Raw genomic sequence first — 25,510 nt, forward strand, 5'->3', positions numbered from 1 at the left:
TTCCTTCCATCATTTCAGTGCATGCTTAATATGTGGCCAATTCCAATCCACAGTGATTGTGAGCCTAGAACCAGGAATGAGTTTCTCCAGAGTAATCTACAGAACGGAAAATTGGTTGCTCTTCCCAGAAAACAAATAAATAAATTTCCTGTACATAGAAAACTAGCTCATCAGGGAGAAAGGTCTTTTCCCTGACACACTTGTTTTCTAGGTGCATAAATAGTTCTTCATCATGTACCAGGATTTGTGGTCCTCCGCGTTTTGTCCTACAACACCCCTCACCTTTGGCTAGGCTGACTGGGGATGATGGGAATTGTAGGCCGAAAAAACTTGGAAGCTCACAAATTGCCCTCCCCTTAGTGGTACAATCCAGAAACAGATTGACCACTTCAATTTAAATTAGCCCCTGCCTTATTTCTCCACATAAATATTTAAAAAATAATAATTCAACGATGCCTAATGTGTGTGTGTGGGTTTCATAATGAGGAAACCTAAATGATAAAAAAGCCCTCCCCCCCCCTTTTTTTTTTTAATGAGGTAAACCGCTGGGAGCCATCTGCGCATGCTCACTACGGCCTCCTCGCACCCGCTCGCGCCCTCTAGGCAGCAGGTTCGGGGTGGGGGGGAAGCACATGCGCACGCGCAACTATCTTTCTCATCCCCCCGCCCTCTTTTCCGGCAGTTGGAAGAAGGGAGGGGAAGGGCGCGGCTTCGGTGTCCGAGCGCGCCGTGACGTCAGGCGCACTTCCGGGTTGGCCACGCGCCCGTCTTCCTGGCGAGCCTTGGTTTCGGCGGGTCGCTTCCGGTGTGACGGCAGGAAGGAGGGAGAGCGAGGCGAGGCGAGGGAGTGTGGCTGGTTGTGGGCGGGGCGGCAGCTGGTTGTGGGCGGGGCGGTGGCGGTTTCAAACCCCCCCTCCCGCACCCATCCACCCACCGACCCACCCCGGAGGCTTGAGAGGAAGAAGAGGGAGCAGGGGGAAAGCAGAGGATGCGCTTCGTGAGGGCTTGGTGGTGACTATAGAGGGGGGGCGGGTGAGAGACCTAGATAAGGCGGGTTTCGAGGTACAGGCCTTCGCCCGCCCCAGGAGACAGACAGGCCACCCCCCAGCCCCGTGTGAGGGACCCAGCTTCTCCCTCCCTCCCTCTCCCCCCCCCAAGAGATAGGCACCCCACGCACCCTTCAAGGACAGGCCCTTTTCACCCCACCTCTTTGAAAAGGGGGCTCTTGAACCCCTTCCCCCTCGCCCCCCCCACATAGGCAAGTCCTCCCCCCCCCCACATGTAGGCCTTTGCTTTCACTTCAGTATCTTCCTACAGACTGGTCGGTCTCTCCTTTTAAATCCATTTTATACTTTCCCTCTATCTTTCTTTTAAGCAAAGGTTTTTGTTTTTATATGTATTTGCCAGCTGCTGGTTTCTGATGGGTTCCTGAAGCCAAAGGCTAGGTGGGTGTATCCACCTCATTTAGGAAAAAGTAGGGTGTTGGGATTTTTTTATTGTTTTAACTGTTTACCCCTGATGGAGGACGAAGGCCCTCCTAGGAAACTACCTCTTTGACCATGACATGAACTGAGTGAAAAGGGGGGGAAAGCCAAGCCCTAAGAGCCAAACAATCCCAGACGCCTCCCAAGCTACCATGGTAAGTTTAAAAGTAGCACTGGCATATGTGACTGTATGTATATATATATGTGTGTGTATATGTATGTATATGACTGTATGTATATATATATACCAGACTATATGTGACTGGCATATGCGCTGTCGTGTGTGTATCTTGGAATGATGGTGATTTAATAATAATATCTCAACGTATTGTACCTTTTGTTTGAAATGCTTTGTATCAGTAACCTTACCACGGCTTTGTGAGGCAAGGCAGCAGTGTTACCCTTATGGTATGGAGATTTTGGGGTGGGGTGCTGAGGCCATGAGGATGTGCTTGCCTAAGGCTGCCTGTTGACCTCATGGTTCGCTATCTTCATCACTCTGGTACAGGAGTGCAGTAACAACTCTGCTAAGTGGATGCTTGCCTAATGATTTGCCTTTGCAAGTATGTTAAATGAAGTTAAGGCCAGGCCAAATAAGAGATCCGTCATTGGGAAGCTATTGTGAGTGTGGCTGTGTGTTCAAAGGGATGATTCAAGAGACTGGTATTGTGCTCTGTGGCTGAAGATGCTCATTTTTCTTCCTGGTCAGCTGGCGTTATAGGTAGCTGGGTTTCATTAAGGAAGGATGTTTCATAGAGAGGCAGAGCCTGAAGGGAGAGTACCAATGTGTACATCTTCAGAGCTGCAGAATCCTGTGTCTGCAAATGCCCCGACTCAGTGTGATATGCCCCGACTCAGCTGGATAACCATCTGTCAGGGATGCTTTAGGGTGGATTCCTGCTTTGAGCAGGGGGTTGGACTCGATGGCCTTGTAGGCCCCTTCCAACTCTGCTATTCTATGATTCTATGATTTGCTTTCTGCAGTATTAGATCCGAAATGAAAACTGATCAGTATAAAAATGGGTTTTACTTTTTGGGATGCCATTTTATAAACACTTAAATCTCAATTAAGTCCTATTAAACTCATCAGACACATGCATAGCAGTCTCCCCCAACCTAGTGTCCTCCAGATGTGTTGGACTACACCTCCTACAATCCCCATCATTGGCCTTACTGGCTGCGGCTGATGGTAGTTGTCATCAAAGACATCTGGAGGAAGGCTGTTATATAGGATTGTGCTGGAAGTGTGGGCTATCCTATTGCAACAAATCTTGGATATATTTGGAAGAATTTGGTGCTTCGGTTGTAAGTTTGCTCTTGTGGTTTCTACAAGTGGTCCTAGAGAGAGTCACAGCAATATGTGAATATGTTATGTATGTGATACGTTGTGCCTGTTATCAACCCCAAATACTATCTAAATTGCAGTGTTAAGGCCACCTGGCACTCTGAACTTCTTCACAAGTTGATTATCTTTTTTGGACTTTGACAAATCTGGAAGCATGGGGAGCTTGCATTTCTAGCGAAATAAAAATCTGGATTTAGTGTTCTTTAATTTAGCACTTGACACCCTAAGCCATGGTAGTTAAGCATATGGCTTAGCAAGTCGTGTGAACCGCTCCTAACCCTGGTGGCTACATAACCATGGTTTAAACACACTCACTAACCATTTGCTGCAAAAGGGTTAAGAGCCTAACCATGGCTTAGCATGTTGTCTGAATAGGCCCTGTATCTCTTGTGTATTGCAGAGTGCCTCATATATACATAAAGACAGAATCCATGCATTTTGCCATTATGGTTGGTAGGTAGATGGTCTGCTATTGGCTGATATCCCATGTTTTTGTGTGGCTCTAGAGCGGAGGTGGGCATTTTGTGGCCGTCCAGATGTTTTGTTCTACAACTCTCATTGATTCTGCTGGCTAGAGCTGATGGGAATTGTAGGCCAGAAATCTGGAAGTCCACTCTGTGCCCACTGCTGCGCTAGAAACCCATAGCCAAGGAAGAAGAATTCTTGTGCTTCATCTTTAAGCATAGTAATTTATTGTCCAGCGATTTCAGACCTAGAATACTGACACCTTAAGATTATGGATGAGTAAGGAGGCAAATAGTTGAGGCTGCCTTTGAAGAGTGTTCGGAAACGTCAGCCGGTTCAAAGAGCTGACCGGGGCTGGTTACAGGGGGCATACAACTCCCCTGTTAAAACAGTTTCACTGGTTTCTGGTTTGTTTCCAGGCTCAATTCAAAGTGCTGGTTATTACCTATAACCCTATATGGTTCTGATCTTGGTTGTCTGAAAGACCGTATTCTCCCTTACGTGCCTGCCCGTCCGCTGAGATCTTCAGGGGAGGCAATTATCTCGGTCCCACCACCATCACAGGCACATTTAGTGGGAATGTGGGAGAGGGCCTTCTCGGTGGCTGCTCCAGGGCTCTGGAACTCCCTTCCAGGGAAGCTAGACTGGCTCCCTCCTTGGTGTGCTTTCAGAGGCAGGCTAAAACTTTTCTGTTTCTGCATACCTTTGGGGAGTAGTTCGGACCTCTGTTGATGTGTTGTTTATATATTGGATTTTTAAAATTATGCGTATTTTAAATGTTTTTAAATATTTTAATATTGTACAATGTTTAATTATATTTTTAATTTTTGTATATGTCTATCTGTTTTTAACTGTACATGATTTAATTTGTAAAGCTGCCTTCGGTCCAAGTATTGGGAAAAAGGGGATATAATTAAATATAATAATAATCACAGTTGGAAAAATATGAAATAGTTCATAGGCAGCATCATGCCATGGTTTGCTGTTAACAGGAGCGAGCGGTGAGTGTTCTCTCCCTGTCCCGCCCCCTCTGTTGGATCAAACCATGATTTGCAATTCTGCCTTGGAGAGCAGGTGTAAACCATAGGTTGCTAGTTCGGGTATAATGGCAAAGGAAAGTTTAACTAATATGAGAAGTAATTAATTGAATCAGAGAATTTTATTTAAATGTTTTATCCCATCCTTTTATTAAAAATGACCAAGGCTCCTGCTGCAGCTGAAAGCAGTAATTATCAGCTGCAGCATTACTACCATTATCAGGCAAAAAACACTATTCAGAAAGGCAGGATATAAATCAAATCAATAAATGAATGATGAAAATCCACAATATAAATATCGCATGGGGAGAAGGTATTATGAGCATGCGAATCTGTGGCATATTCCCAGTTCTCCAAATCATAGCTTAGAGAGGGTCAGGGATATTACATCTGAACTGACCCTTAATTGCCCACCCTCTTAGGAATTTGAAACTGTGCAGGATTGGCACTTAAATCTGATGCTGACTACCTCCAAATGGATTTTTGCTTTGGAATTTGTGAACGTTATCGCAGATGAAAATTGTGGCTGTTAGAGTAGTGATTTTCAAACTGTTTCTCAAAGAATTCTGGAATCCCACAGCTTATCAGAAGTTCTTCATTGAAATGAGTAATGGTGAGCAAGCTATTGCCAATTTTCCCTTGAAATGTGACGATGCAGGGAAATGTAATTAGGTAGGCTTTCAGTTCACAAAGCACTTTTCCAGAAAAGTTATAGTATTCCACAGAAACATTAATCTAAGAATCTATCATTTTATAAAATGAATAACACGATGAGTTGGATACAATACCTGTCAAATTAACAGTTGTTCCAAAGTTATTAGCTTTTTCAGCTGATTGTGAGAAGCACATGTGACAGATTAACACAACAATTTCGGTGTGCTACAGTTAGCACGTTAACAATTTTCAGTGCCTTCAATTTTTTTTACTTTTCAAATTTAAGCAATGCAATATATGCTATTGAGTTTTCATTTATTAAAATATATACGAATAGTCCCAATAAAAAACTTTACAATTTTGTTTTAATGTAACTACTACTTATATTTTATTATAAAGAAATAATAAATTTGAATACAAATATTTGAAACATATCAACAACACGATCCTATATACATGTCTACTCAGAAGTGACCCCTTTAGTTCACTAGCAGTTACTTCCAGGTAATTTGGCAGAAGATTGCAGTCTTACAGACCAATCCTATGGGGACATGAGAGGGCGAATCCGTGGTGGAGGAACCACCAATTGTGCCAAGGTGGAAAGTGGTAGAAAGGAACTGAAGAGAAAATAATTATGAAGAGAAAATGAAATTATTTTCATTCATTCAAAGCATTTTTATCCCGGTCTTCACACAGGCTCAATTCAGACAACATGTTTCTCAATGGCGGTATTAGAGCTCCGCGGTGGAGGTTTTACGCCACTGCTGAGAAATGTGGTAGAGTTTTTTTGGAAAACATTCTACGCTAAATATCCACTCTGTGTGGAGGAGAGTTCCTGCACAACCATTGTGTTGTATGGAGGGCTCCATTGAGTTTTCCGTTGCGTTGACTTTTCCCACTGGCTACAGAGTTCCCTGACAAGCGGAGAAAGGAGCGAGTGCTGTTCTAGGAGAACTGCCGGGATTTTCCCCCCAGCAATGGCTGATGGGATACCTTCGGGCGAACTGGAGGAGGAGAGAGGGCAGAGGAACTGTCAATCAAACGTCACAATGGATTTTACTCAATGCTACGTTAGTCCACAGTCACACAACGGTGGAGTTAGAACATGTGTGGGGAGTACCTCCTAGGAACTCAACCGTTGAGTGGGGTTTTCACACTGCGTTGACTAACATGTTGTCTGAACTGAGCCACAGAAGGGCTCCCAGAGCAACTTAGAAGAATAAATACTTAGACACTCCCTGCCCTCAGGCTTATAATCTAAAAAGAGATGGGACACAAGGGAAGGGTTGGGGTGGCGGGGAGCTGTTGGTGAATCTTGATTTTCCCTAAGAGGGTGTTGCGGGAATGAGAGGGCTTTGGATCTTGTGGATTCAAAGTCTCCCTCGCTCTTTCCCCACCATGCCATGCCCCCTTTCTCCCACTACCTCGGAGTACTGATGGGTTAAGGAGGGGGAATATAGGCAGTAACCCTATATACACCAGTTGCTGGGGAATATGGTTGGGAGGGTGCTGTTGCACACACATCCTGCTTGTGCATTCCTGGTCGGCAGCTGGTTGTCCACTGTGTGAATGGAGTGCTGGACTAGATGGAGCCTTGGTCCGGTCCAGCATAGTTCTTATGTTTTTAAGACAGCAGCAGTAGTTTCCGCCATTGCAATGAGGAGGGCCCAAGAGCTGATCATTTTTACCCTCTGCATAATATTTCCTATGCTCTCTGGGACACCTTCCCAAAGACCATATGCTGTACTGTAAATGTAGTTTGTGTTTTCTCCCAAGTCTTATATTTCAGGTTATATACTTTGGGATATTTGGGGGAGGGGGGAAGAGATTCTAAAGGGATTTTAAAAAATCACATGGCATACTTAGTTTTGTTTAAATCTAACATGCTTAATCATTTCTCATTCTGTTTGGGGCATCGATAAACTTTCTGGAATTTTTTTCCAGAAAACCCACATCACCGCTGGCTGGTGCCACATCACAAACTCTGCGCAGACCCAAGAAAGCCCTGCAGAATTATTTGCAGGGATTCCTTGTCAGATGCAGGAAGACTTCCTTAAGGGTAGAAATTTTATAGTCCATTGCCTTGAAGAGTTTATGTAAATACGCCAAAAGAAGTTCTTTTTTCTTTCGATGGTGCACTTGAGCGATAACAAGCTAAATAATCTTTTCTGCAATCTTGATGGCCTACATAACAAGGGCAAAACATTTTCAGTGTTTAATATAATTGAAGAATTTGGCGTTGTGTTTTAAGTGTGGTGCAGAGCGGTAAAGCAGCAGTTTCTGCAGCTGAAACTCTCCCCACGGCCTGAGTTCGATCCCAGCGGAAGCTGGTTTCAGGCAGCCGGCTCAGGTCGACTCAGCCTTCCATCCTCCCGAGGTCAGTAAAATGAGTATCCAGTTAGCTGGGGGAAAGGTAATAACGGCCAGGGAAGGCAACGGCAAACCACCCCGCTATAAGGCCTGCCAAGAAAACGTCAGTGAAAGCTGGCGTCCCTCTAAGAGTCAGTAATGACTCAGTGCTTGCACGAGAGGTTCCTTTCCTTTCCTTCTAGGTAATATTATGGGTGCACACCTTTTCAGGCAACTGGGGTCATCTAGACCCTTTGGAGTGCTAGAAGGACTTCCCTGGTTAAACTGCATTGACTCAGTGCTGCTGAGGTTGCAATATCAAAGGGTTGTTTACAATCTGCACTTTTTTTTAATGATTGTATCTCTTATGCAAATAGGAGATGGTAGTGTGATTTTGTACTGTGAGGGTGAATGGAGCTGTCACCTGGCAGCATTATCTTGTATTTCCAAGTGACCCAGAAAGAGGTTGGTCTGGAGTACTTAGCACAGTGGAATTTCTGTCGGTATGATTTAGAAATTTGGATCCATCTCCCTTGTCAAGTTCTGATGACAATGCTAGTAATTTTTCCAGGTCTCCTGCTTCGTAAGCTTGTATTACTGTGTTAATACGTGCCCCCACACTGCTGGGCAGTCAACTGTGTGAGTCCAAATGCAAGAGCCCAAGAGCCCTGGGTTAAAAGAAGTTACAAGATTGGAGGGGGGGGGGGGGGGAGAATGAAGGCTCAAGTTTTCTATTAAGATTTTGCCTAAACTACATAAAGAAAAAAACCCTGATACATAACACTGCATGGTTGTGCAATTGACAGTTGCTAGAGAGGCTCTGTAATGAGTGATGCTATTGTGTGTCATCCATAGTTATGTACTTTTATAAGAAGAAATATTTTAACATTAAGATATGCCTTAATTGTTTAGGTGCCTCTGGGCAGCCTTGGTTTTTCCCCCCATATCTGTGGTTTGAGTTCTCTTGAATTAAGTCTCCAAGTGCCTTTATTGATTGATTCTCTCTCTAACTAGAAGGCTTAATCATTACATTACCTCACATCAGACTCATATCCAAAATTCTTCATTGCCACTAAATTTCCTGTTCCCTTTGAGCAATTTGAGTCATATTGATCTATTAGTGCTTTTCTCCAGGTTGCAGGGGAGAGGAGGAACATTCTTTTTATTTGGTATAATTCACAAACAAAGGCGTAGTAGTACTATTTTGATCACGAGCAGTGGGCAGAACCAAGTTTGGTGGATGCCTCCACAGCAAAATGTTCCTCACACCCCCTCCTAGGTTAGGAAGATGTATAGGGCTTGTTGGAGGGCAATGAAATTGTGGGACCCTGGTAGACAAATAACATTTACGTAGCACTATTCTACATCAGTGTTGTACAGAAGGTTGATCTGGGTTTACTTGCAGATCAGAATTCTTTCATTCTAATAGGTAGATCACATAAGCCTGAGATATGCTCACCCCTATTTTAAGTTCTTCACATGCATTATTACTGGAGCTCAGGGTGATTCTTTTAATTTTAGCCTTGTGAAATTAGCCTGAGATACAGTACTTGCTCAATGTCACCCAGTGAGTTTCATGGTACCTCTGCACCAGATTATCTTGATAATCCTTATACATAGATCAATAATATCTTCACATAAGAGAGGTAAGGAGGGGAAAGGGATGTGACTGATAGAAGCCTAAAGCCATTTAGTAAGTTCATGGCAGAGGTGAGATTTAAACTGATGATTTCCAGGTTTACAGTTCATCGTGTTTTAGCCTCTGTGCTACACTAGCTTGCGAAGATTCAATCACAGTTATGCTATTACAGCTGTCACTTGGTTACCAGAGGGGACAAGGAATTGCATGCAGGCAAGCAAGTGGGCTAATGGAGAAAAAATGAAGTACTCCATCCCTTCTCTGTGTCCAGCATATAAACCAAGTGGAAGAGAACCCTCCTCCTTCATGTCCATCATAGAAAAGCAGAATGCTGCAGAAGGAGGGACAGAGCTTTCTGTCATAAAAACAAAAGAAGAGCCGTGCCGCTGGACCATGGGTCCCTCTAGCCCAGCACTCCTCTGCAAATCCCCAATAGGCTAGTAAAATTGTTTGCGGTCTATTAACTTTGGTGGGCATATTTATAGGGCTGTTTATTATCTGTAGTGAGATCTATATCTCCCACCTTTCTAAGCTGACGCCGACTCAAATGTAGCTCATAAGAACTTAAAATAAAAATAATATAACAAAGCAATATATAATAAGTGTATTGTTTGATTGTATTTTAAAGACAATAAAAACAGTAGAAGCAGCAGGGTAAGTCGATCAATCAAGGCTCTAGCTAAAAGATGTCTGCTAAAAGAATACAGCTTTCAAAGCCCGTTTAAAAGGAGAAACTAAGGGGCCCAGACATACATCTCAGAAGAGATTATTCCGAACTCTGGGCACCCTGATGGAAAAGACCCTCTGCCTTGTCCCCACCTTCCAAGCTTTTGTTGGTGGGAGGATAGTAAGAACCTCCCCAGAAGCCAAGTGAAGTTTTCAGGAAAGCTTCCTTCATGGGAGGAATTTCCCCCTCCTCTAAATTATATATTTTACCTGAGCTGCTTGCTGTTTGACTTTTTTCTCTCTGAAAGTCAAGAGTCCACAAAATGCACTCAAAATTGGGATGCACATTTTTAACCTGGGGAACACATGATCAGGGACAATTCTTGTGCTCCTCCTGAGCCTGGAGAAGGACGAGGGTTCTTCCCAGCAGTGTGCTGAGTCTTGGAGATACTTGGAAAGCTGCAAGACTTTAGTGTCTCAGAGTCTCGCAGAACATGCCTGACTATTTGCAAGTGACATCTTCTGGCTATATCCCTGCCGTCTTAACAATATATGTAGGGAAAAGTAGGGTAGGAAGTAGACTGTGCATAATGAGCGGTCTGATCTGCTAAATTGCGGGTTCACTGTGGCACACATCTAAAACTCTCCATGTCTGCTATTTCAGTATACTTCCTCTTTGATGTTGAGCTTTTCAGCATTCCTGTTTGTCCAAGTAATTTAATATAAGCTACGTATAATCTCTTGTTTTCCGCCCCCAGCTTTTGTCTTTGGCAGCGGCTCTATACCAAATGCAGGATCTAGCTTTTGCTAACGCGTTGATTGCCTCGTTCTTAAGTTCCGTGCCACTTCCTCTTGATGTAGAAGGGTGGTTGTGATCTGAGATGTGTCAAATGGGGAAATGTAGCATGGCGAGTGGTGGTGATCTCCTTGATACATGCGAATACTTGTACTCCATTATCTGGTTGACTCACCTGCCTTTTGAATGCAGTGTATTTACCAGGAGCAACGTGAAGAACGCTGTTCCTTCCACCAATGCTGAGAAACCGCAGAAGACAGTTGGGTTCAGTTTACATCCCCCTAATGCGACTGTCAATTAAGAATTTGACCTGGAACATCTGAGTATTTGTCAAAGCAATGGCCTCATAACTAATTAGCTTTCATGTGAATTGCATGTGTACTTGTATAAAAAACCTGATTTTTCAAATCTTCTAAAACGTGACCAAACTGGCTTTAGCACTCGTTTTACTTCGGCCTGGTCTGACTATTGAGTATCCCAGGGAGCGTGGTCAAAAGGAGTATGGTGCAGCTCTGTCGCTGAAGCTAAGCATATTTGGGTTTAGTCAGTGGCTGGATGGGAGACCAGTTGAAACTCTATGTATTATTATTATTATTATTATTATTATTATTATTATTATTTATATAGCACCATCAATGTACATGGTGCTGTACAGAGTAAAACAGTCAATAGCAAGACCCTGCCGCATAGGCTTACATTCTAATAAAATCATAATAAAACAATAAGGAGGGGAAGAGAATGCACCAAACAGGCACAGGGTAGGGTAAAACTAGCAGTATAAAGTCAGAACAAAATCAAGTTTTAAAAGCTTTAGGAAAAAGAAAAGTTTTTAGCTGAGCTTGTAGTTCTCAAATTTTCTGGAAGAGCTTTCCAGGCGTAAGGGGCAGCAGAAGAAAAATGTCTGCTTTTTTTTTTTTTTTTTTTTTTTGCATATTACTTATGTGCCCCATATTAGGATCCATGAAAGCCCTTTTCTGGGCCTTCTCTCCACCATTGTCAGAGGTGAGGTAGGTGGTGAGCTCAGATAGGGCCTTCTTAACTGTGGCACCCTCTGGGAAGCTTGCCTGGTAAGGACCCTGATATATTTCAACATGGGATGAATAGCTTTTTTATTTTTCCAAGTCTTTAAAATCTATTTTTATGCTTCTTTTATTCCGTTCTGTTGCCTGCTGTGCTGCTCATATAGTTCATGGATTTAAAAAATATTTGTATTGCAAACTCCTCTGAGAACTCTTATTGGATTGAAGAACAGGATAGTAAATGTTTAAAATAAAAATATATTAAATACTCATCTCACCTGTATATTTCATTGAGCATTTTAGTTCCTTGTTTTCATTTTCTTTTCTTAATTGAAAGTACTGCTTTGGACTTAAAGGTGCAGGCAAACCACATCTAAATTCGCAGATAAGGAGATAACGTTGGTGCATATTTATATGTTCTAGAACATTCCATTACCTGCTATGAGCCAAATAGTTAGGCTGCACTGAAAATAAATGCTGTTGGAAAGGAAAGGAGGAATGAGCATGTGGCAGAGAAAAGCAGCAAGTAAGATTTGTGATCTTAGTTTTAATCATCCCCATAATGGTTTCTGGAAGGGAGACAGGGAACATAGTAACCCTGTGAAGATGCTTCTGTCTTGAGAACAAATGGTATTATGTGAGGCAAGCAAGATGGGAAGCAATTTATGATAAATAAAAGTTAAAAAAAAAACTTACACAGGAGCTGTTGGGTTTGATAGCTTAAATATGTGTTGAAATTTGGAGTGATGGGACACAGTCTGGTAGGGTGGACAAGAATTATGTAGTGTTGTTAGTTAGGTCTACTTTCTGAATGGTGAGTGTTTTGTTAATTTTGACCTCCAGATAGAGGGTATAGGGATTGGGAGAGGGGCAGAATGTATTCCTGTTCAGTCAACCAAATTTAGGGTCAGCAGGTGACAGCAATTTTTGCTACTCCTTAGTGCAGCGTTTTACTTCTATTAAGAGTCAGTGGTAGCCTTACTGGGGAAAGCAAATTGGTGACCTGTTGTAATAGGGGCTAAATCTACCCCAGGTCTGCTGCCCCTCCCCTCCCAAAAAGTCATAGCATTTAATGTAAACCCTTGAAGCAAGCCCACTTCTACCTTCATAGCCTCCTCCATGGGCCTGGCTTATGGGTCAAACTAAAACGTTATGCGTGTGTGTGTGTGTGTGTCAGAGTGTCAGAGTAACAGAAACAAAGTACTAGTTTCCTAGATATTGAATCTTGTTTTATTTCTCTGCTACGTAGAATTCAGCGTCTTTCTCTTAAAAAGAACCCTCACTCTGTTGCTTAAAAGGAAGCTTCTTGCGTTTGTGGTTGAAACCGAAAGCACGATACATTAGCCTTACCTGGCTTCTCAGGCCTTGTTTGCTTCACTCTTTCATTGCCATTGCTACTTACCAGAATAAATCATTCAAATTTGTTCAGGCTTGTACAGAGGTACCTAGTTGATTCAGACCACCTAGTCAAGCCAAGTCACAAGATCTCACTGGAAGGAGTTCTTGTCTTGTGGAACTCCCTGCTACCTATTGGGATGGCTCAAGATGAGAGCCTGACAAGTACACTGGCTAGAATCTGATTATCATGGCACATGTTGGGTTGTCGACAACAGGGGAGGGGCAAAAGTAGGTCTGAAAATTGCCTGTGAACTACCGTGCTTGAAAAGTGCTGTAAAATTTTATTTCAGGGCCAAGGAGAGATTATCACTTGGGGTGGAGATTGAATGTGGTTAGATTAGGCTGTAAATGATTGTCTTACACAAATAAAAAAAACTTGGCTCTGGAGGTTTGTTTTCCTGCATAGACCTGGAAAAAGGTCTTGGAGGTTGTAGGTTTCTGAAACTTCTAGCAGTGTAACAGGGCGGCATGATGGTGATGTGAAGCTATGAGGGTTGACGCGACATATACAAGTGCATTGTCCTTGTAAAAATCAGAGAGAGCGAGTGTGTTTTAAAAATACCTGGAAGCATTGCGTTATTTATTAAATTGGAACAAAACATGAGGTTGAACATGTTCTTAATTTGTAAACTTTACAATGTAAACAGTTGCAAGAATGAAAATAGCACAGAAATGGAAAACGATGGATTTGTTTTCAATCCAGCAATGATTAAACAAGTGCTGGTGGGTATTGGGGGCTGTTCAAAAATTCAGTTAGTATTGGGAGAAGAATTTTGGAGAAAACTTTGCAAGAAGACTGTTGAAGGAAATGGATGTATGCAATGTTTGTACGTAGCTTTTGTGAGCTTATTTAATATTGGCAAACCTTTGTTAACGGCATTTTAAAAACTAGTATAATGGGCGGGGGGTTTCAGATTGTAGAAATAACCTTTCAGATATTGGAAAGAATTGCTCTGACTTAAAGAGCCATTGGCTCCATTCAGAAGACACCTTAAATCATGGCGTTAACCACGGTGGTTAAGCCAGAAAGCCTTATTCACCGTGGTTAAATCCATGGTTTAAGGTATCTTCTGAACACAGCCAAACTTTCTGGCTTAACCATCATGGTTAAAGCCGTGGTTTAAGGAGTCTTCTGAATGGGGCCAGGGTGGTTTAACAAACAGAGTCTTTGACTTGGATCAGGGAAATTAGGGTTCAAATCCCTACTCAGCTGTCAAGCTTCTTAAATCAACCTGGGTCAGTCACTGTCTCTCAATCTAACCTACGCCACAGGTTTGTTGTGAGAACAAAATGGTGTGTGTGTGTGTGTGTGTGTGTGTGTGTGTGTGTTTTGGGGGAACCACACATAATGTACCCACCCTGAGCTTTTTGAAGGGGAAAAAGCAAGATTTAAAAAACCCGCACCTTTCTAGTATTGGCAGCAGTTCTAATTTGGCTTTGGGTAAATCTGTATATCCCTAACCATACATGCATTAGAACAGGAACAGAGAATGCTTGTTTCCCTTGGCATTACACACTTGTACGGTTAAGCATTGGGTCGGGTTTACTTTATTTACATCACAGCTATTGCTGCAATCAATATTCTGTTCTGAACTGCTAATTGGAGACAGTAAGGTTAATAGCTCCTGTTAACACAAAAAATCACTACAGTAAGGCTTTAAAAATATCTCCTTCTCAAGCACGTGATCGGCAGAACCAAGCTTGAATTCATTCGTTCCAGTGGGAAGACATTTTAGGGGAAGAATGACACTAGTGTTAAGACTTAGCTATTCAAATATAGAAAATCTGGTGTGTTTTATATTCTTAAAAGCTGACTGAGGACCCAGTCTGTTGGATTACAGGAGTTCATGGAGAGATGGTTCATTGAATAGGGAGGCTCTAGCTCCGTGGTAGGGCATATGCTTTGTGTGCAGCGAGCCTGGGTTCAATCCCCAGTATCCCCAGGTAGGACTAGGAAAGGATCCTGTTTGAAATTCTGGAAAGCTGCTGCCAGACAGTGGCTGCATTCGGACAACACAATAATCAATGGTGGGTTAATAGGCAACACCATGGTTGATTATCGAGGGGATACTCAACATACGACATGATTATTATAATCAACCATGGTGTGGATTAAGACTAGTGTTGAGATGACTGTTAGGCAATGGTGTGTTTGATTGACACATTCCCCACCCTCTTGTCCCCCTCAGTCCTCCCACTGGTATCCCATCAGCCATTGTGAGTTCTGCTGACTGCGGCAGCTTTGGTCACTCTTGCCAAGGGACTCCAGTCGCCAAAAATAACCATCTGTGTGCAACAGAATAGTAAATGGTACCCCACACACGAATAGACAATGCAAATAATAAACTCTGCACAGCGTTGATTATTTGCGTTGGTTATTTTGGCTGAATAACCAACTGTGGTGTGAAAAAGTCTTGACAGACAACACAATAACCCACCGTTGACTATCTAACCCACCGTTGGTTATTGTGTCATCCGAACTCAGTCAATATCAACAATACTGAGTTAGTTGGACCAATGATCTGACTCAGTATAAGGCAATTTCCTGTGTTTCTGGGGATAAAATATATTTTTGCATAGTGCTTTGTACTTGGGCTCTTCACCACTCCCCCAAATATTCTCCCTTTAACCAATGTGCAGGCAAAAGAGATTTTCAGCTACAGCTGTATATAAAACACAAACAATGTAGGTCTATGTAGTGCGTCATGGAGGGGTTTGTGGGTTTTTTTGCTGACTCAGTAGTAGCGCACAGGGAGAAATTGCACAATCATCTTCACACTTCCTCTTCCAAAGACTTCTTCTCAAACCCATAGGTTATACATACACAAATCTTTTGCAAATTGTTTTCCAGCTCACATGGGAGGCAAAGTAGGCTTCAACTGGGAAAGTCACATGCTTCCTCAACAGTTCCGTGAACATGGCTATGGCAGCCTTGTACAATAAACAGACACACACACACCACTCCACAGAAGGAAAAGAAATATGCCTATGCACTATAGTAGATCTGACAAATTATTCTCCCCAGGTAGGTGGCATCGGACCGTGGCTACAATTCCCATATTACAGATAAGGAAAGTGGGCAGAGACATTTGACTCTCTTAGTTACAGCAAGCTGGGAAGTACCCAGGTTTCCCCAGAATTAAGAATAGCATTCTGAAGGTAATTATGGATGGAGTGCCTGGTTCTTCCCTGGTGCTACATGGGACATGTTCCTTGGTAATGTCGCCATTCTTTACTCATTTCCTCTGTTCTGGCATCAGAACTTAGATTCCAATGCAAAGAGAAGAAGAGACATAGAATAACTCCTCTGAGTATGCATGCTAAGCTTGAAGCCAAGAAAGAATTGTGAACAAAAGCTTTTTCAAAGATGTTCATAGGTGATGTACAAAATCGTTGAGAGGACGGAAGAAAAAGTACGACAGAACAACTTAAGGATAATTTTGTCTGCCTTTGAATCAGGAAACAAAAAGTGATCAAATAATTGTCTTCTGTGACTGAGTCCTTGGAATCTGAGCATATAAAATGCTGGATTGGTTTGACAATCTTCCATTCTTTATAATGATTGAAATGACCTCCAAACAGACTATCATGGGATATGCTTTCTATTTTAAACCTATGGAGTGAAGATGAAAATGCAGTATTCTGTTGCTAAGATACAAACTGCAGTTTGTAAGCCAGCCTAAATTCAACTGACTTAAAGATAGTTTCTGAGTTCAGGTTGAATTGGTAAAGTAGTATCTTTTACCTTGGCCTATATTTTTCCCAGTGGAAACTGGAGAAATCCAATTGTGATGAAGTGGCCCTTTAGAAATATACTTTTGTATTTTAAAAACTAATACTCTTGTCTTACAGACAGATGTTTATCAGTGTTGGATTTTTTGGGTTCTGTCTGCTTGGTTTTACTATTTAATACTGGAAATGTAAATCAGGGATAGGCAAATTAGTGCCCTCCAGGTGTTTTGGACTACAAACCCCATAATCCATGACAATTGACCATGCTGGTAGGGGGGTTATGGAAGTTGTAGTCCAAAATATCTGGAGGGCATCAAGTTGCCTACTCTAAATTTCACAGGCTTTAATCTCCATATAACATTTGAAAAACCTAGTTCTTTGGGGTCTCTGTGCATCACACATGTGGGCTCTGTGCCTGCATGGAGCCTGAATTTAGGAAACTTCCATAGCTGAGAAACATCCGACTGCAACGGGATCTGCCTCGCTCCCTTACTGTCTTGTGTGCAAATTCTCCTTCCCAGATGTACTCGTGTCTTAACTGAACCTTCGCTCAGTTTATGGTGATATATTCTCTGCTCAGAATTTCTGAATTCTATGCGAAGGATACACAGAAATGGTTGGAATATAAAGTTGAACAGATCTACTCTCTGCATAATTTTGCTTACAGGTTCGAAGGCTTTGAGAAGGGAGTGATATCGGGGTGGAAGAAGATAAGAACTAAGCCAAACAGAGGCAGGGAGGAGTATGGAGTTTAATCCTAGGCTACCATTCGGGGGGGGGGGGGGGGAACCAAAAGGTTCCTGGTGGAAGATTAGCCTGGATTCAGTGATACATAAACATCCAAGGTGTGTGAGGCTAACACTTTTCTGGAATTGTCTTTGGCAGGCATCGGAAGAGGCCTCACTGCGAGCTTTGGAGACCCTAATGACAGAGTTTTTCCACAATTGCACTACTAATGAAAGGAAGCGTGAGATCGGTAAGCTTACTTGCGTTTCTTTCCACTTTATCCAATTTCTGTAGGGAAACATCTTTGACAAGATGCAACATCTTAAGGAGCACCAACAGATTTTCAAAATTAGTGTTTCTTGTTAGGTACTTCACTTTGTATTTGTTCTTTATTCAACCGGCACATTCAAATGCATGCTCTCAAAGTATCCTGGGTTCTTTTTCCTGTAGTTCACTTGACGTTTGGCTAAGCTAAGTGTTAACATCTGTTTATAGGCTTTCGGTCAAGCCTTGCATAGAAGCCCACTTGCATGAATGAATGCAAGGATTACAAGGCCGCTTCAGCTGTAGATTATCAAACCGCCCAGAAAGCATTGCTGCTTTCTGCAGGCAAGTGAATGATGGCAAGGCTGATTTCTCTCCATGTATGGCTGCCATCGAATTTCTGTGCCTTGTTTTGGTTCGTGTATGTAGAAGCGCAAAATGCGTTTTCATAGCACAGATGGAATTCACAAAGAATGTATGAATGATTTAGCTTTCTGAGAAACTGCAGAACTACAAGCACCTCTGTTTATGAGGTTCCTCCTTTCTCCCACTTGCTGCCGCCTCCTGCAGCCATTTGAACATGGGAATAATCTACATTCCAGAATAAGCCCCCAACAGACTGTTTCAAAAGAATCTTTCAGTGCTGGGAAGCATGGATTAGGTGCTTGGCCATTATCTTTTGTCATCCAATAGCTGGTTGGGTCATTCAAGACTGACATGAACTATAATGACGGCTTAGGGCAGGGGTGTGCTAAGGGTGATCTAGGAATGTGATCTAGGAATGGATCTCCGGGTGACTTGCAGTAGGTCAGCAAGGCTTTCTTCTGATTCCCAATAGTTTTAACAGCAGCAAGTAAAAATTTATATAAAACCTATATAAAATTCCTTGCCATGGCTGACCTCATCTCCCAGTCCCAGTGGTCCTCAGCTCTAAAGCATTTCTATTATTATTTATTATTATAAGCCATCCCAAGGCAGCTTACAACTATACACAAAACAGTTTTTAGAACTATCTTAGAATTCCTGATGTATACTAACTTGGATGTAGATTTGTATGTGTAGGTCATCTCAGTCTATAGCTCCACAAACATAATCATTGTTTTGCATCTATCTCCTCCTCTTCAGCATCATTTTGCACCTATCTATAGTTGGTGAACCTTGAGATTCTACTAAAAAAATAATAATCAGATCCCACAAGTTTGAAGCCTGCTCACCTCTGACTTGGGGTCAGATGAGATGTGGTGATAGACCCGCCTCTTTAAATGTGGCACCTGCTCCAATCAGGTGCGAAGCAAGGGTGTGGTGGTCCAATTTTAAGAGCAAAAGCGGCACGTGAGCAAGGGTTGCCGAACTGGCCTCAAGTGCTATTTTTGATGGAAAGGCAGGATATAAATGTAAGCAATAAATAAAATTAATTAAAACTCCCCCCCCCCCCCGACACACCACTAATCTGTCTTCCCACAATACCAGAAGCAAGCCCTACTGATAGGAGATAAGCAGTGAGCTTGGGGAGAGATCAGCGCCCTTTAAAATTGGATCCACCTGCCCTTGCTTAACACCCCATTGGGGTAGAACTGCATTAAAGAAATGGGTCATGTCGCCATCATGTCGAGTGTGGCTCTTGGATCTGATGAATCCCATGTTTCTTAGCTATATTCCGAAGCCTGTTCCCTTTAGACAGCAGCTTGGCCTGGCCTTGCTTCCACCATGGGATGCTAAACCCAGAGAGGGGGCAGTGCTGAACCCTCATCCTTCATGGCCTTCGTCTCCACTCTCTCTACATATTGCTGACGAGAGAAAGTGTATTTTTTTCATCGTTGCCTCTGTGCATAACACACACACACACACACACACACACACACACAGGTTATGTGCCTATGTTCCCGCTCTGTTTTCCCTCCTCAGCCACAGCCTCGTTGAGAACTTCCTTCTTATCTTCCCCTATTTCCCCCACCTTCCGTTCCGTTTTTCACTTCAGTTCTCCTCTCCTCTTTGCTTCCACATTCTCTGTGGCAGGCTGGGCATTATGACCCTGAAATGTCCTCAGTACCGGAGTAAACTGCTCCCCACTCGTACAGGCCGTCCCTCCCTCTCTCCTCTGTCTGATGAAAATTGTAAGGTGGGCTCCTGCTGCTTTTGCCAGGCCTTTGCAAACCCGACATCACTTTCTTAGCTAAGGGAACTCTTGTGGGAGCAGAGTTTAAGAGCTACGGACGCTGATGCAAAGAGCCGGCCTCGACCAGCTCCGTCCAAGATCTGCTCCCGCAAAAGCGCCTGTCGCCCATCGATTAGGTCGGGCTTGCTTTGTAAACCAGATCACTGATTATGTCATTGCTGGCAACTCCCACAAAGGAGCCCTTGACTTCTGGCAGGGCCCCACTTGTGCTCTGGTGCTTTCACCTCCACCTGTACAGCACACTTGGCTGTTCAAGATCAGTTCCGTTGAATCTGTCAGTACTGGCATTTACTCTATTTCATTCATTCATTTATCGCATTTCTATACCGCCCAATAGATGAAGCGCTCGGCAATTCATTAATATTAACAATAATAATAACAATAGCAGTAGTAGTAGGGCTTCTGTAGCTTTAAATTATGTAGAAGAGAAAATTTGGCCAGATGCAACTTAGAATCATAGAATCATAGAATAGCAGAGTTGGAAGGGGCCTACAAGGCCATCGAGTCCAACCCCCTGCTCAATGCAGGAATCCACCCTAAAGCATCCCTGACAGATGGTTGTCCAGCTGCCTCTTGAAGGCATCTAGTGTGGGAGAGCCCACAACTTCCCTAGGTAACTGATTCCACCGTCGCACTGCTCTAACAGTCAGGAAGTTTTTCCTGATGTCCAGCCGGAATCTGGCTTCCTTTAACTTGAGCCTGTTATTCCGTGTCCTGCACTCTGGGAGGATCGAGAAGAGATCCTGGCCCTCCTCTGTGTGACAACCTTTTAAGTATTTGAAGAGTGCTATCATGTCTCCCCTCAATCTTCTCTTCTCCAGGCTGAACATGCCCAGTTCTTTCAGTCTCTCTTCATAGGGCTTTGTTTCCAGACTCCTGATCATCCTCGTTGCCCTCTTCTGAACACGCTCCAGCTTGTCTGCGTCCTTCTTGAATTGTGGAGCCCAGAACTGGTCACAATACTATAGATGAGGCCTAACCAGGGCCGAATAGAGAGGAACCAGTACCTCACGTGATTTGGAAGCTATACTTCTATTAATGCAGCCCAAAATAGCTTTTGCCTTTCTTGCAGCCATATCGCACTGTTGGCTCATATTCAGCTTGTGATCTACAACAAGCCAGGGAAAAGTAGAGAAGCTGTAGTGCAGGGAATAGTGCAAATGGTGGTTGTGGGGGCAGGAGGAGCAGTCGCGCTGGTTGCTTCCTCACTGCAATTGTCCGAATTCGGTCATTATGTGACGTAGGTGAAAAAAAAGGGAGAAGCAAGTTCTCAGGATGCTGAACTTTTGATTTGTAGGTTGACGAGCCCGACGTGTTTCGGCCTGTATCTTTTCAGTGCCATCTTCAGGGGGTTGTAGGAAGATGTCTGCGACAATCTTCTTATCAACAGAATATCTTTCCATCTAAGAAAGACATTCTGTTGATAAGATTTTTGCAGACATCTTCCTACGACCCCCTGAAGATGGCACTGAAAAGATACAGGCCGAAACACGTCGGGCTCTTCAACCTACAAATCAAAAGTTCAGCATCCTGAGAATTTTTCTCCCTTTTTTTCACCTGATTTGGCTGCTTTTCTCCCCCTCTTCTTGTTTCATTATGTGATGTAGCCTGTCAGCTGGAAAAGAGCTTGAGAATAGTAGATATTCTTGAGATTACAAGAGGCTGCTAAACCATGGACGGTACGCCAGATTGCCAGACAGTCTAGCTATATCATTGGCAGACCATTAGTTCCTTTGTGGTGGCAGCAGTAATTAAGCTGGAGAATCACTTTAAGACTTGGGAGCAGATTTTGAAGGTGCCATTGAATTACTAAACGGCCTTCATTGTTATGGATTTTAATGCCACCTTTTTCTTTGTGTGAATAATTTATTTTTACAGAGGAGCTCCTGAATAATTTTGCCCAGCAGATCGGCGCCTGGAGGTTTTGCCTCTATTTCCTGTCAAGCACAAGGAATGACTATGTAATGATGTACAGTTTGACAGTGTTTGAGGTGAGTACCAGGCAAGTGTAAACACGCTGAAAAGCATATTTCTTACCGGAATTCTGTTTCACCGAGTTAAGTCTTCGTAGAAAGAATTGATTTTTCACCCAGAGCTCTGACCATTTCACAGTCCAAACAAAGCAAAGATGATGCCCGGTGCAGATACGGTTTTGGTACCTTTGCTCTAAAGCTCAGTTAGCGAACCTGCAACTCTCAGCATCATTTGGCTTTCAGGTGCTGCAGGCCCACTCCTGCTCTCTTGATTGCCCTTTTGAGAATCGCTTCTTCGTCTGTATTGCATGGGTATGTGCAAGAAGAGGAGCAGAGGTGGGGTGGCACAGGGACCCTGAGAATGTACAAAGAGCCTCGCTGGACCGGTCCGGCATTCTGTTTACACAGTGCCCAACCAGCTGCCCACGTGAAGCCCGCAAGCAGGACATGAGTGCAACAGTACCCTTCTGCCCATATTCCCCAGCAATTGGAGTATATAAGCATTCTGCGTCTGATACTGGAGGTATCACTTAGCCATCAGGACTAGTAGCCATTGATAGCCATCTCTTCTATGAATTTATCCACCCCCTTTTAAAGCCATCCAAATTGGTGGCCGTCACTGTGTCTTGCGGTAGTGAATTCCATAGTTTAACTATGCGCTGTGTGAAGAAGTCCGTCCTTTTTTCTGTCTAATCAGCTTCATGGGATGACCCCTGGATTCTAGTATTATGAGAGAGGGAGAAAAGTGTCTCCATTGTTACGCAATGCTGCAAACTCCTCCCGTTTTTGGCTCTGGCTGCCCCCTCCACCTGCTGCTACCCCCAGTCAAACGTTTGTTACCATTGACTTGGGGTCCTTAGACAAAAGCAGAGATTTGTAAGTCAATCCAAAATAAAATAGGGAAATGTTCTGGTTTTTGTTTGTTGTAGGAGATGCTTCGTGAGAACGTTGATCTACCTTAGTACCAATAAAAAAAAAACACAAAGAATTTTGTGGCACTTTCAAGAGGAACAAATTCATTCTGACATAAATTTTCATGGATTAAATGTGTTTCTCTTTTAAGGTGCCACAAGACTCTTAGTTGTTCTTGCTTCAGAGGGTTGCCATACAGCCCGGAAAACCGGGAATGTCCCGATTTCCAGGAGATTCTGAAATGTCCTGACTGGCTGGGCAGGAATCCCAGATTCCTGGTCCAGCTGGCTGGAGAAATTCTGACCTCCAAAATGGGGCCTTGAGCCTGCTCAGTGGAGCGGCAGCAGCAGAGAAAAAGACGCATCCATCTGGCGCCTTTTCCAGAGCATCACCGCTCCTCCACAGGCTCATCTGAGTCACTCACCGTGACTCACCTAATTGCGCCTGTGGATGCGTAGAAGAGGAACCACAGCGAGGAAAGGCGCACGTGCGCTCCTCAGGCTACCTGAGTCCCATGCCATGCAAAGGAGTTTGGTGTGCTTGGCTGGTTGTGGTCAGGCCTTTAGGGGAAGCGCAGGGTGGAGCTGCTGGGTTATTTGTGGGGGAAGAAAGAGAGTTTTGTGGGGAACAGGGAGGGAGCAAGTGGGGGACGAGGGGGTGAAGGAGAGAGGGGAGAAAGGAAAGAAAAGTCACTCCTCCAAAAATCGCCCTTCAAAAATCCACCTCCTTGGATTTGGGTTGGAAGCCTCAAATCTGTTACTTGGAAGTAAGTTGCAGTGAATTTAAGATGTCTGGTTTTACAGTTGTTGATGTTTTAATTGAAAAATTGGGCTTTGCAAAAAATGGGCTTTCCCTAGTCCTTTATATATTGCTCTGGTTTTTTTAAAAAAACCTAGCCCCCCGCCCCCACACACAAAATTGTCCCTGTTTTGTGGATTCAGAATATGGCAACCCTATTGCTGCAGTAGATTAACATGGCTACCCTCTGAAAATTAGTACCAATAATAATGCATCCCCTGTTCTGGTTTCCTGTCTTGAAAGATTAAATGTCTCATGGCCATGAACAGGCAACATGTCCTTGATTTAGAACCTACCAAATAGCTAACAGGATCTGTGAAAGCGGGAATGGTTTTATGGGGGAAGCCTCTTCTTATCTCTTTTTCTTCATCTCTCTCTCTCTCCCCCCTCCCTCTGTGTGAGTGAGTGTGTGTGTGACTGTGGCTTTGGAGAAAGTTGTAAAATGGAGCACATAGACCTGTCCATCGTAGAATTATCACTGCCTAAGGAAATGGCTTCCTGCCCATGTTTTGTTGTTCTTGTATATTTTATCTTTGTGTAGGAAAGGTACTAAAAGTCCCTTTTTTAATGTAAGGTAAATCTAAGCATGCAAGTTTCCTTAAAGTCAGTAAAATTATTACAAACCTTTGAAAGTATATTGATCACCTCATTTTGTAAGGTTAAATCAAGCTCAAAATTGCAGATTTTTCTACTCTTCTGCAAAATGCAGAAGGATCTCAGTGTTTGTCTTCGGCGTGGAGTTAATTAGTGGGTTTTTTCCTCTTTACTAGTTGAGAATACACTTTGCAGTTGTAAGTAAATACTTTACTCTTGAATTTATTTACTAAGTAAATGTTCTGAAGCGGACTTCCAAATAGCGAACATCTTTCTAAACCTGGTATCTTAGCCTCTAGGTGTGCTATCTTGACTGCTGGGTCGTAATTGTAGCCTTAAGCAAACAGGAGTTTTCTTTCCGAAGATCCCAAGCCTGATGCGCCATGATGTCTCTCTTTTCCAGAACCTGATTAACAAGATGTGGCTTGGGGTACCATCTCAAGATAAAATGGAGATTCGCAGCTGCCTGCCCAAGCTTCTTTTGGCTCATCACAAAACTCTGCCTTACTTCATCCGGAACAAACTTTGCAAAGTCATTGTGGATATTGGCCGGCAAGATTGGCCCATGTTCTACCATGACTTCTTTACAAATATTTTACAGGTAAGATGGTTCCTAGAAATTCTATTGCTGAAGTCAGCTTCCATGAGCTTGTCTGAATGCAGTGAGCTTCCGGCAGTATCCTGGTTCAGATTTCAGTTTAGTTGCGAACTCCCTTGAGTAGACTTCACACCTCATCTGTAATATGCAGATAGTAGAATCATAGAATAGTAGAGTTGGAAGGGGCCTGCAAGGCCATCGAGTCCAACCCCCTGCTCAATGCAGGAATCCACCCTAAAGCATCCCTGACAGATGGCTGTCCAGCTGCCTCTTGAAGGCCTCTAGTGTGGGAGAGCCCACAACCTCCCCAGGTAACTGGTTCCATTGTCGTACTGCTCTAACAGCCAGGAAGTTTTTCCTGATGTCTAGCTGGAATCTGGCTTCCTTTAACTTGAGCCCGTTATTCCATGTCCTGCACTCTGGGAGGATCGAGGAGAGATCCTGGCCCTCCTCTGTGTGACAACCTTTTAAGTATTTGAAGAGTGCTATCATGTCTCCCCTCAATCTTCTCTTCTTCAGGCTAAACATGCCCAGTTCTTTCAGTCTCTCTTCATAGGGCTTTGTTTCTAGACCCCTGATCATCCTGGTTGCCCTCCTCTGAACACACTCCAGCTTGTCTGCGTCCTTCTTGAATTGTGGAGCCCAGAACTGGACACAATACTCTACATGAGGCCTAACCAGGGCCGAATAGAGAGGAACCAGTACCTCACATGATTTGGAATAATTAATGTTGATCTGCCTTACAGCGTTATTATTAGAATTATGTGACATATGCTGCACTTTGTAGCAATCTTAGAATTGCCATATCACGGGGACTTAATATTTTCAAGCAACTGATTAAAAATCTGTACTCTTGCTTCGGTTGTTTCGCACCTTAATTTTTTC

The 25,510-nt window shown here is 43.3% G+C and overlaps 1 protein-coding gene across 2 annotated transcripts in view; it reads left to right on the forward strand.

Annotated features, from left to right (window-relative positions):
• The first annotated feature begins 1,311 nt into the window (after positions 1 to 1,311).
• The window catches only part of XPO6 (exportin 6), a 71,221-nt gene continuing 47,022 nt past the window's right edge, over positions 1,312 to 25,510 (forward strand). The window contains exons 1-4 of one of the 2 annotated variants that reach the window (XM_063142920.1): positions 1,312 to 1,639; positions 17,470 to 17,560; positions 21,629 to 21,741; positions 24,431 to 24,628. In XM_063142920.1, the coding sequence (XP_062998990.1) occupies positions 1,637 to 1,639; positions 17,470 to 17,560; positions 21,629 to 21,741; positions 24,431 to 24,628 (405 nt within the window). In that variant the 5' untranslated portion in view covers positions 1,312 to 1,636. The remainder of the gene's footprint in view (positions 1,640 to 17,469; positions 17,561 to 21,628; positions 21,742 to 24,430; positions 24,629 to 25,510) is intronic. The other variant, XM_063142918.1, reaches the window with a different exon arrangement.

Source organism: Elgaria multicarinata, chromosome 17 (assembly GCF_023053635.1).
Source record: "Elgaria multicarinata webbii isolate HBS135686 ecotype San Diego chromosome 17, rElgMul1.1.pri, whole genome shotgun sequence".
NCBI classification, from domain to species: Eukaryota; Metazoa; Chordata; class Lepidosauria; order Squamata; family Anguidae; genus Elgaria; species Elgaria multicarinata.